Source organism: Cetorhinus maximus, chromosome 1 (assembly GCF_964194155.1).
Source record: "Cetorhinus maximus chromosome 1, sCetMax3.hap1.1, whole genome shotgun sequence".
NCBI classification, from domain to species: domain Eukaryota; kingdom Metazoa; phylum Chordata; class Chondrichthyes; order Lamniformes; family Cetorhinidae; genus Cetorhinus; species Cetorhinus maximus.
The window spans coordinates 233320751-233333694 of record NC_135879.1 but is presented as its reverse complement, the minus strand read 5'-3'; the positions used below and the strand labels follow the sequence as shown (position 1 = coordinate 233333694).

General features: G+C 38.6%; 1 protein-coding gene across 1 annotated transcript in view; it reads left to right on the top strand.

Annotated features, from left to right (window-relative positions):
- The window catches only part of atrn (attractin), a 364031-nt gene extending 351530 nt beyond the window's left edge, over positions 1-12501 (top strand). Inside the window, exon 29 of the mRNA XM_078554529.1 lies at positions 5761-12501. Within this exon, the coding sequence (XP_078410655.1) occupies positions 5761-5885 (125 nt within the window). The 3' untranslated portion in view covers positions 5886-12501. The remainder of the gene's footprint in view (positions 1-5760) is intronic.
- The last annotated feature ends 443 nt before the right edge of the window (positions 12502-12944 follow it).

Here is a 12944-nt window from a genome sequence, read left to right as displayed (position 1 = left end):
TAGTTTTAGCAAGACTTCCCTATTTTTATACTCAATTTACTTTGAAATAAAGGCCAACATTCCATTCGCCTTCCCTAATACCTGCTGAACTTGTGCGTTAGCTTTTTGGGATTCATGCACGCAGACCCCTAAATCACTCTGCTGCAGCTTTATTCAGTCTTTCTCCGTTTAAGTAATATTCAGCTCCTCTATTCTTCCTGCCAAAGTGCATACCCTCAAATTTTCCCACATTATATTTCATCTGCCAAGTTTTTTGCTCACTCACTTAACCTGTCTATATCCCTCTGTAGACTCTCTGTGTCATCCTCACCACTTGCCTTCCCACCTATTTTTGTGTCAACCACAAACTTAGCGATAGTACATTAATTTCTCTCATCCAAGCCATTAATATATGTTGTAAATAATTGTGGCCCCAGCCCTGTGGCACTCCACTAGTTACAGGTTGCCATCCTGAAAATGCCTCACATATACCAACTCTCTGCCACCTATTAGTTAGCCAGTCCTCTATCCATGCTAAAATACTACCTCCAACACCATGGGCTCTTATCTTACTAAGTAGCCTTATGTGTACTACCTTATCGAACGCCTTTTGGAAATCCAAATATATTACATCTACTGGTTCCCCTTTAACTAACCTGCTTGTTACCTCCTCAAAGAATTCTAATAAATTTGTCAGGCATGATTTCCCCTTCATGAAGCCATGCTGACTCTGCTTGACCATATTATGCATTTCTAAATGTTCTGCTATTACATCCTTTATATTAGACTGTAACATTTTCCCAATGACAGATGTTAAGCTAACTGGCCGAGAGTTACCTGTTTTTTGTCTCCCTCCCTTTTTGAATAAGGGTGTTACATTGGCAGTTTTCCAATCCTCTGGGAGTTTTCCAGGATCTAAGGATTCTTGGAAGATTACTACCAGTGCATCCACTATCTCTGCAGCTATTTCCTTTAATATCCTAGGATGCAACTCATCAGGTCCAGGTGACTTATCAGCCTTTAGCCCCATTAGTTTCCCTAGTACTTTTTCTCTAGTGATAGTTATTGTATTTATTTCCATCCCCCGCCCTTTTGCACCATGACTATTTAGTATTTTTGGTTTGCTATTAGTGTCTCTTGCCGTGAAAACTGATGCAAAGTATTTATTCAACTCCTCTGCCATTTCCTGGTTCCCCATTATTATTTCCCCAGCCTCATTCTTTCAGGGGCCTATATTGACTTTGGCCTCTCTCTTCCTTTTTATATATTTAAAGAAGCTCTTAATGTCCCTTTTTATATTACTTGCTAGTTTACCCTCAAAGTTTATTTTCACCATCTTTATTTTTTTTTGCATGTAGGCCAGATCAAGTAAGGACAGCAGATTTCCTTCCCTGAAAGGAAAGATGATACAGATGGGTTTTTATAACAATTGACAACAGTTTCATGGTCACTATTACTAGCTTTTAATTCCAGATTTTATTAATTGAATTGAATTTAGATTCCACCAAGTGCCATAGTGGGATTTGAACCCATGTCCCCTGGATTACGAGTCCAATGATATTACCACTACCCCACCATCTCTCCTTGCAATCTTCAAAAATTGTGTAAAGCTTATATCAAACATATTGATATAGGAAGCAGTACTGCATGCATTTTAAAAAGCATTCCACATTTTACATATATTGTCTTATTCCAGTCTATTTTGAGATACAGTAAATTGCCCAAAGGTATTACCCTCTTTTCATACAATCCTGATTTATTCGCAGATATCTCCCTCTATTTCATCTCCACTGTTTAGTGGTATGTGATACACAATAAATTTTGTACCGTTTGTTGACTCTGCATATGGATTCTGTCTTAACATAATTACCTTGTATATCCTTCTGTCCTGGTGTTGGGACCCGTATACTTTACTAAAACTACCAGCCCACCTTCTCCCATTTTCCCTTCCTCCCCATCTCTCCTGAAATTATTAAATTCTGTAGTCTGTCCAAATTTAAACTATGTCTCCATTATAGAACTCTCAGCTTTGTTTTGGATACTTTGTATTTTCACATGCAAGTTGATCCAAGTATTTGGAACTAACTTTGAAGCTAGCTGGTCAAGCTGAGAAGGATTTTTTTTTTTTACATAAAAAGTGTATAAGATCATTGGCTTTATTAATAGAGACATTGTGCACAAAAGAATGAAATTATAAAATTCTGGTTAAGCCTCAGCTGGAGTATTGTGTTCTGTTCTTGGCACTGCACTTCAATGAGCATGTCAAGGTCTTAAGAGAGGGTGAAAAAGGGATCGATTAGAATGATACCATGGATGAAGGACTTTGTCTCTGTGGAGAAGGATCTCCTTAAAGTAAAGAAGGTTAAGAGGAGATTTGATTGAAGTGTTCAAAACCTTGAATGGTTTTGATGGAGTAAATAAGGAGAAACTGTTTCCAGTGACAGAGGGGTCAGTAACCAGAGGAAGCAAATTTAAAGTGATTAGAAAAAGATCCAGAAGTGACATGAGACAACTTTGTTTTTTTTACACAGTAAGTTGTTGGAATTTGGAATGCACTGCCTGAAGGGGCAGATTCAATAGTAAGTTCCTAAAGGGAATTGGATAAATGAAGAGAAAATATACCATTCTATGAGATGAGAGCGAGCGGGTGGGACTAATTGGATAGCTCTGCCAAAGATCTAGCACACGGATGAATAGTCTCCTTCTGTGCTATAACATTCTATGATTCATTCTTCCCATTTTCCAGGTTTTATTCATTTTTGATAGCCATTTCAATAACGGTATTTATACCTCTCTATTAATTTTCCTTCCCAAATCAAGTTATTTCCTCTGGCATGCAGGCATTTTTCCCGCCAAAATGAGCCAGAATGATTTTATCATGAGCCTATTACAAACCCAGCAGGGGTTATTTTAAAAATTGAAATACTAAATTCATTTTTCTAAAAAAAAGGTTTAGGCTTTATAAAATTTTAATCCTATTTGCTCATTTTCAAATCATAGAAATTTTAGTACAGAAATAGGTCATTTGGCCCACTGTGCCTGTATCTTTGATCCTCCCTTGAATTTTCATTCCATTCCCTTGTCCCACTCCTCATTAGAACCATGGAAAAGTTAGAGCATTCGGTCTATCTTGTCCATGCCAGCCCAAGGACACCCAGATGCCCTTTCTAATCCACCTTCCTGCACCCGGCCCATAGCCCTGCAGCTTACGGCACTTAAGGTGCAGATCCAGGTACTTTTTAAAAGAGTTTAGAGTTTCTGCCTCTACCACCAACTTGGGCAGCGAATTCCAGACACCCACTACCCTCTGCGTAAAAAAGTTCTTCCTCATGTGCCCTCTACACCTTCTGCCACTTATCTTGAATCTATGTCCCCTGGTTCTAGAATTCTCCACCAAGGGAAACAATTTTATCCTGTCCACTCTATCTATTCCCCTCACAATTTTGTACACCTCAATCAAGTCACCTCTCAGCCTTCTTTGTTCTAAGGAAAATAACCCCAACCTATCCAATCTCTCCTTGTAGCTACACTTTTCTAACCCAGACAACATTCTTGTAAACCTCCTGTGCACTCTCTCCAGAGCTGTTATGTCCTTCCTGTAATGTGGTGACCAGAACTGCACACAATACTCCAGTTGTGGCCTCATCAGTATTTTATACAATTCCAACATTATATCCTTACTTATATATTCTATACCTCTGCCATTGAAGGAGAGCATTCCTTATGCCTTCTTTACAACCTTGTCTACTTGAACAGCTGCCTTCAGGGACCTGTGTACTTGTATGCCAAGATCTCTCACTTCATCTACCACTCTTAGTATATTCCCATTTATTGTGTAATCCCTGTAAGTGTTTGACCTCCCTAAATGTATGACCTCACACTTCTCTATGTTAAAATCCATCTGCCACTTTACCGCCCACTCCACCAACCCATCTATATCGTTTTGGAGATTATGGCTATCCTCTATGCTATCCACTACTCGGCCAATCTTTGTGTCATCTGCAAATTTCCCAATCGTGCCCCCCAAGTTCACGTCCAAATCATTAATATATAACACAAACAGCAAGGGTCCCAACGCTGAGCCCTGTGGAACACCACTTGAGACAACTTTCCATTCGCAAGGGCATCCATCGACCATTACCCCTTGTTTCCTGTTACAAAGCCAACCTTTTATCCAATTTGCCACATTACACTGAATCCCATGGGCTTTTACTTTCCTGACCAATCTGCCATGTGGGACCTTGTCAGATGCCTTGCTAAAATCCATGTACACAACACCTTCATCAACCCTTCTTGTCACTTCCTCAAAGAATTCAATCAAATTTGTGAGGCAAGACCTTCCTTTAACAAATCCATGCTGACCATCGCTGACTAGTCCATGCCTTTCCACATGATAGTTAATCCTATCTCTCAGGATTGATTCTACTAATTTACTCACCACCAATGTAGGACTAACTGGCCTATAATTGTTTGGCATTTCCTTTGATCCCTTTTTAAACAATGGAACTACGTTTGCATTTCTCCAGTCCTCCAGTACCTCCCCTGTATCTGGTGAAGATTGGAAAATCATCCTCAGAGCATCCACTATCTCCTCCCTGACTTCCTTCAGCAGCCTCGGAAACAATCCACCTGGCCCTGGTGACATATCAGCTTTCAAGGATTTCAACCTTTCGAGTACTTCCTCTCTCTTTATGACTATCCCATCCAATATCTCGTAGTGTTCCTCCTGGACTACTATATCTACATCCTCCCTTTCCTTTGTAAACATGGAGACAAAATATTCATTCAAAACCCTTCCCACAGCCTCTGCATCTACACACAAGTTTCCATCTTCATCTCTGATAGGTCCCACTTTTTCCTTAACTAACCTTTTAGCATTAATATATTGGTAGAACATCTTTGGGAACTTTACTTGCTAATCTTTTTTCGTGCCCTCTCTTTGATTTCCTTATTTCCTTTTTTACTTCATCCCTGCACTTCCTATATTCGTCTAGGCTATCTGCAGTGCTTAGTTCTTTGTGCCTATCGTACGCTTTCTTTTTCTGTTTGATCTTCCCCTGTATTCCTCTAAACAACCAGGGGGGGTCTAGATTTGGCAGTACCGCTCTTATTTTTGTAGGGGACGTGTCTACTTTGTACAATTAGGGTCTCACTTTTTAGTGGTTTTCCACTGTTTTATCCTCCAGCAGTGCTGTCCAGTCCGCCTCAGCCAAGTCCCTTCTCATTTCTGCAAAATTTGCCTTCCCCCAGTTCAAGACTTTTACTCCTGCCTTATGTCTGTTCTTTTCCGTGGTACTGCTAAATCTAACCGAATTGTGATCACTGTCCCCGATATGGTCGCCAACGGTCACTCCACCCACTTGCCCTTCTTCATTCCCTTCAACACCTTCCTTTTACCTAATGTTTAAATGTTATGAGTGACTGAAAAGCTACTCATGATAGAGCCCTATTACTCTTTGTTTGAAAAATTTCTTCTTTCCAGGGATCTTTCCTGGGTTGGAGTGATAAATCTGCCACAAGGTATCGAGGGTAGGCTGCTGATGCCCCTCAATTTATCTGCCACAGGAATGTGAAGGTGCCACCCACTTTCTTCCCCTCCAGATTCTTTCCTATGAATGATCCCCTTCTCACACCGCACCCTCTGTTGACGGTACCACGTGTGGAAATTCTCACATGTCTGCGTCTCATGTGACTTCCCACCAGCCACATCGTGTTAATTTGTCAATAGCCATGTCATAGCTTTTGATGTACTAAATTTTCTTTGTTTTGTTCTTTCATTAGGTCTTGCTGTAGCCAGCGCATTAGTTGACATTTCCCAACAAAAATCAATGGATCACAAAGAAAAGCCTGGAGCCGTGCGGAATAGGAAACACCTTCCCCCTGCACAGCCGGCCACCTGCATTTGACACTTCAAAGCCTCATTTTGTCGATCTCTGAAGGATTTTTTTTAAAAAACTTAGCTTGCGGTGCCGGTCCACTTCCGTTCCGATATGTGGCCAAAAGGGACTAAAATCATTTTGAGAAACACATATCTCCATCTACCCCTCTTCTGTGCATGTGTGATATTTGCTCGCTGAAGATTATGTGCTAGTGTCTATATTTCCAAGACAGAGTTTCTCATCCTGCCACATTACTTTTTTTTTGCACTCACTTAGTGAAATCCTGTTAACGATCACATTGCCTGGAGAAAGAGGAAATGATGATCAAAAGCAATATCTATTTTTTAAACATTTTTATTCATCCCTAGGAACTTTAGGCGAGGGAGGGCCAGAAAAGACTTTATAAACTTCATGATGTATTAAAAAAAAGGCGAGATTAAAATATTACATGCTTTTGACCATTGTAACAGATTACAGCTCTATTGTTAGGAAGGGGGAAGTAAGTACTGTCTGTCTCAAGTCGCCAGGGATGCCAGCTCTGTTGACTTGTTTCAGAATGATCACAGATCATATCTACACAGGGACACTGATAACATACCTCAGCTTGTATATATAGTCATTTAGAATTGCTGCATCTCAATTTTAATAACATCCAGGAGCCTTCCAAGAACACTACAGAACAAAAACTATTCTTGAATTAAACTACCTGATTTTTATTCTTTTTTCTGTAGTTCTGTCTAGGTGAGCAGATAGCCATGTGCTTATTCAATCCATGGGAAATTTGGTAAGAAACACTAAATTGAAAGAAAAGTGATTTGCATCATTTTTATTAAGGGAAACTTGGTCATGAATTTTGTACCTACGCCCTAAACAATGAAAGTTAGTAAGAACCTCGTAGCAATAGAAATGGTCTGTTTATATTTGATGCTTGATCCTTGTGAAGCTGCCTTGCTCAAACATAAAGGAATAGTTCACCTATGAAAGTGGTTTGCATGTCTCGTGCAGCTTGATCAACAATAAATCTTGATCAAATTCTACATATAAGCTTTTATGAGGAACAGAAATAAGACGCTATTGTCAGCAGTAATTATCGACTTTCCGTGATAACTTGGTGGACTGGCCACTGTGATTTGAGTGCTCTGTGCTATACATCATATATTTAACACTTTCTGCTAGCCACTGGCGAAAGCGTGTTGAACAGAATGTTGTTCTCTACTTTTCTGTTATGAACACTTCCTTTTAAGGATGTGAAAAACAAGCTTCCACACTTTTCTGTTTTACAGGAAGCCTTGATGCACAAACTATGATGGTCGTATGACCTGAAAGCTGGTTAAGCCATTGATGTTGTCAGTTTCTCTCTACTGAACTACTTAAACAGTTTTGCTGAGCCAATAATGTTGTAATTACAGATTTAAAACTGGAAATAATGGAGATTTGAATTAAAAATTAAGAATGCTGGAAACACAACAGGCCAGTCAACATCTGTGGGGAAAACCGATAGAGCAATGTTTCGAGCGTAGTTCTCGTGTAAAACTGAACATCACTTCAACTTGATCAGTATTTTAAAAAGAATGATCAAAAATTAATGTTTTAGATGTAAGTATTCATCAAAAATAGTTCTGACATTGAATTACACCAAAAATGTTAATCTTTAATTTATCTTTAAAATGTTGAAATGCCTGCAGTGTGATTCCAACAATTCTTGATATTGTAAAAGAAAATTTATTTCGGAATTTACGGCATTCGCAGCAATCTCCGAATCACTCCTCTTTTGTTATTCCTGCTGAACTCTCTATCACAATTGACTAACCTAAAAACCAGCATTAGTGCGCGTTTAAATTTAATTCAATTATTCCAAAACTCAATTATCAGAAATTTAAACTGATCTTGATTTAATTCATGGCATTCGAGCGACCCAGAAATATAACTAACTGATACTGATCACTATCTTACACTGATACAGGGAGGGACAGAGACTCAATTTAAAAGTAAGGGCTCTCAGGACTTACCTATATTTGTTTTGCTATTTTTAGTAAGGCTCAGTCCCTTCTAGATTATTAATTGTATCAATATTAATTGTAATGGTTCATGATTGTCACAAATGGTGCAAGAAAGTTGACTGATTCCAAATTGTTTACTTAAAGTGTTTTGAGCTTTTTCCAGCAGTGTTAACAGCGCACTGTACTGGCACCATTCAGCTCGGTCATTCAACCCAGGGCACCTGTCAAGGTCAGAAGTCAGTGCCCAAACCATGCACTCCAAGAATACATGTACATTATGGAAAACTTGAATATTTGGCACTGGGGAAACCAGTTTGTCATTTGACTTTTGTTCCTATTTATTCTCATTGGGATGAGGACAAGGCAGCTTGGGGTCCTACAACTCTTTAACTGACCAAATCATATTGTGCTGTTGGTAAGGCTTGTAGTAATCCTCGAGTAATCCAGAGTAAATTGTTATCATCTTTCAGAAAGCCAGACTATGACTATAATATGTTGTGGATACATAATGGCTGTCGAAATTGGTGGCTTTGAAGCATAATGAGTAAAAACATAATTTGGAATCTAAATGCTTCCCTAGAATTCAATGTAATAAATTGAGAAAAATAGACGCCGACAAATTCTGAGCTCCTGGTCTGTTTGTCAAAAGGACCTTTTATATTCACAGTAATTAGATTAGCTGGTCAGGTGGTACACCCCTTTGGCTTTTTATTGTTTGGAGGCGGTATTACTTTTACACTCACTAGATTTTAAATTTTGGGGACGTTTTTATATTAAAGCTTAGAAAGTGAATATGCTGACATCATTGACATTCATAAGATAGCCAAGCTTTGGACTGGAAGGAAAGTCAGAAAGGCATCTTCTAAACTGAAACAGAAACGTACACACATGGAGAGGCTTTTGTTCAAACCATTTGTTCTCTAATAAAAATTTTATCAGGGAATCGAAGCTAGTTGAAGAATTTATCTTTTATCAAGAAGCAGAAACAGTCAACCTATTTTTCTTTCCTCTTCATAAGATTGTAATTTAAAAGATAATTTATGATTGGTGCAGCTCTCGTCTCCCTTTGCTATTCACCTTTATATCTCCCTCACAAAATAATTTATTTTGTCTTGCCATCAGTGAAGAGGAGGGGCAAGTAACCACTGACTGGTCAAGCTAGTTCACAAAGCTCCTATTTTCTTTTGTCTTAAAGTAAAGCAAGAGCATTAACAATTCTCCTTTTGTCTTCCTCCCTGTGAACAATTCTGTTCATTACTATTGTACAGATGGGACTGGGAACCACACCTGGCCACTTGGGTCATGAGTGCAAAATTGAGATAGGACTTTTAAAAAAATTATTCTTTCATGGATGTGGGCGTTGCTGGCAAGACCAGCATTTGTTGCTCATCCCTAATTGCCCTCAAGAAATATAGCATAGGTATAGCACTTTCTTGTGTTTATAATGAGGGTGAATTATTTTCTCCTCAGTCATGCATGCTTTGAATCATGTAGAACTTGCAAATGCTGGCAGCTGGAATAACGAAGAAGGGATTAAATTTAGTCCTCTGATGGTTTCTTATCAACTATGTCTTTGGGGAATCAGCCTACATTCCTTAATGCTATTCTATGAGGGCCTCTTATCCCCCATTAACACTTTTATTTCTTCATCCAAACCTTCCTTTACCTCAGTGACATGAGCCTGCATGGCAATGATATTGTTCTTTAATGCGCCTCTGCAGGCACTCAGCTGGTTATGTTAAGCTGAAACCTTGGTTGCATTGTAAATCTAACCAACGTATATAGAAGAGGAAACAGCACCTTCCTGTTCAGATCTGAAATTTAGTATGCTTTTACAGTTTCCGGGTGAAATGAATGAAGGCTTTTTCAAATAAATCAGTGTTCCCACTGATGCTCAACCCTACTTCCTTAGATGCTAGAGTTCAATTTCCTCAGACAGTGCAAAAAAAAGCTATTCTTTAATGTCCAAATGTCTAGAAGCAATGATTCAGAAAAGGTGAGCAGCTATTAAGGAGGGAGAAAATTGTAAATATTCCACTTTTCTAAATAATACATTCAGGCTCTGACTGTCTGCTCAGCAGAGAGCTCTCTTGGTGAACTGGCCAACATTCCTCTCCCCACCAATTCCATCAGATATAAATTAACAGGTTGACCTTTCAGTCATTAGTTGTTTATGGAATCTTGTATGTGCAAATTAGCTGCTGTATATCCCTACATTAATTGCAATTTAGCAGCAACTCATTGATTGTAAAGTACTTTGGAATGTCTTGAGGATGTAATGGGGTGCTATGCAAGTACAAATTTTTTTCCAGTAAATATATTAGGCGTGGAGGAGTTCAACACACGAGAACCTCCCAAAGCTTCTGGCTGGAGAAGGAGAAAGAAACTTTGACTTATTGCTGTTAGCCAACTTTAAGGTAGACTTGATGCATTTACCCATCCATCGCAAGTGGCAGTTTCTTTCTTTTCCTTCAGCATTTGAACCTCTAAGGCCTTCAGTGACCTCTCCTACCCTAGAGATTTGTCCCTTGCCCATGCTAACATTTTATTGATTCTAATTTATTTCTTAAAATTCAAGTACTTCTTAAATATTCAACTAATCAGAAAGTTGTTTTATCCAATATTGTTGGGCTTCTGTTAGAGATTAGGTAGGGCCAATATTTGACCTAACTGGCTATTGCAAGTAGCTGAAATTAGCCACAACGTAAGTTTGCAAGACAGAATGACTTTGTGGACCTCACTTTTTGGCTGTACTTCAAAACCTTTTGATGGACAACTCGGCTGCTGATGTTATTTTTCCTTTCTTCTCCTCCTCCTCCAAGCCCCCGCATACACAACCAATTAACACCTGGACTATTGACATATTGGATTGTTTTACCCTTTCAGGACCTGTTCTCAACACTTTGAAGGTTACATTCTGTGTAGGCCAACAAAAGTGACATGTTACCTTGAATTAGTTGGCGTTTTCCATTTGGGGTTAGTGGTTAACCCAGGTTTTAACAGAATTTTCTACAATGAAGATAATCAACCTATCCAACTTCCTTTCTCACTTGTTACATATAAATATAAAATAAGCAAAAGTTATGCCATTACCAAATAGTTTGTAGCTTCAAAAGTAGTATTAAACATTTCATAAAATTTCATATGAAGAATGCACTGTGCAACTTGTTTATCTTTAGAACAAGTGTCACATTTTGCCCTTCCAGTTAGTCACGTTTGCATCCTGTTCCAGTTTCAGAAGGGGAGAGGGTTTGATTTTGCTGCACCCCGTTCTAAACAAAACCCACAGGTCAACTTCAAAGCAATAGTTGAGAATTGTAATTGTTAGTCGAGTGGAGTATTCCATCAGATATAATTTTTTAAAACGCATTGCAGAGAGAAATTGTTAAAGTTGAAAATGTAAATACTTTAATCTCCTTGGGAGTCCGGTCTTCGCTAACAAATTTTAAATATTCTAATTAGCTGTAGCAATCAAATAAATCAGACAAGATTTTTTTAATTGCTCACTTGGATCGAACCTTGAAATCAGAGCATTGAAGAGTTGCAGACACAGAACTTTGAACTATTAATTTTTTTGTGTGTTTTGTTTCTTTGTGTGCAAAGTTTTTTGGGAGTCAGTAAGTTCTACTTTAGGAAAACTTTTTTAAGACACAAAGAAGAATATGCAGCCTGTTGTGTATTGTAAAGTGTTTTAAACAGCAAATGTTTGAGGTGAAAATTTTTATGTTGCCAGGTGCATTGTTTGCATAATGTGTAGAAGCAGTGATTTCTCTTTTTCTACTAGGAGGGCTGCTATAGAAAATTCTGCAGGGATAATAGATTCCTGTAGTTTTCTGTAGTGGTGATTGCACGGCTGAGAAGTTAGTAACTATTTTAATAACTGATATGGAAGTCTAGCACCTTGCTGTAACACATCATAAATATATATAGCAGGTTCATCATGTGAGTATAGAAAAGACGAATTAGGGGTTCTGAAAAAGACGTAACATGCCTTCTTTGTTTCCAGATGCTGATGGGCTTGCTGAGTAGTTCCATCATCATCTGTTTTTGTTTCAGATTTTCATCATATGCTGTTTGTAATGCTCCCACACAAAAATCACCCTCATCTTCATCTGATTGTTGAACAGGATAGCCCCATTTGAAGGTAGACTTAAATTAACGTGAGATGTAGTAAAGGAAAACCTAGCGGTGTGATTAAATTCTAGTGATATCACTGCAAAGAGACTGAAAGATAATGTTCTATGAACACTGCATTTTATTGAAGTGCCCACACAATCCCACCTTATGTGCACAACTGAAAATGTGCATGCAATGTCTTTTGGATGATAGCTATCTTCATTTTATACGATCACCGAGTTTAGTCAAATGGCTGTTTGTTGGGGGGGGAGGAAAAACACAACTGGAATAACATTCTGGAGCCCACCTCAACTTGTGCATTTAATTGGTCTGGTAATCTTTTTATTAAAAAGTGATTAATCTGTACAAATGCTGGGCCTGTCCTTGAACTACTATCTTGGGAAACCCAGAAAGAGGAGAATTCAGTGATGAAAAAAGGAGCTATCTTTTTTGGAAAAGGAGTGGGGTATTTTGGAAAATTATTGGCATAGCTTTCCAATCCTTTCTAAAATGTACTGCATTGGAAATCAGTAAGTCACTGGCATCCTAAGGATCAAGCATTACGGTGACTGAATCTTCCAGAATCCCAAAATGGAATTGGATTTTACCATTGTTTTAAGGATTACATTCCACAATTGTGTCCTGTTTTAGGTAAAACTGGACTTATGTACATGGGGCCTGCTAGTCCAGTGATGATGGCAAAGATGCTAAATCCTTCCCAATTGCTGCTCGCCAGAAGAGTCCCGCGCTCCCATCACTTAATATGCCCTATCTTAACAGATGCATACAGCAGAAAACTTGTACTTGAAACCTTGGGACCAGCTGCTCACTAGTCTTTTCCTGATGTATCATTTCCTTGATCCCTGAATGTGTGTTGATCCTGAACCATGAGCTGTGAAAACGCACAACAAGGCATCATATAAGCCATTGGCTGATTTTTCTGTAAAGTCTTCACTTACTGCTTCCAGAA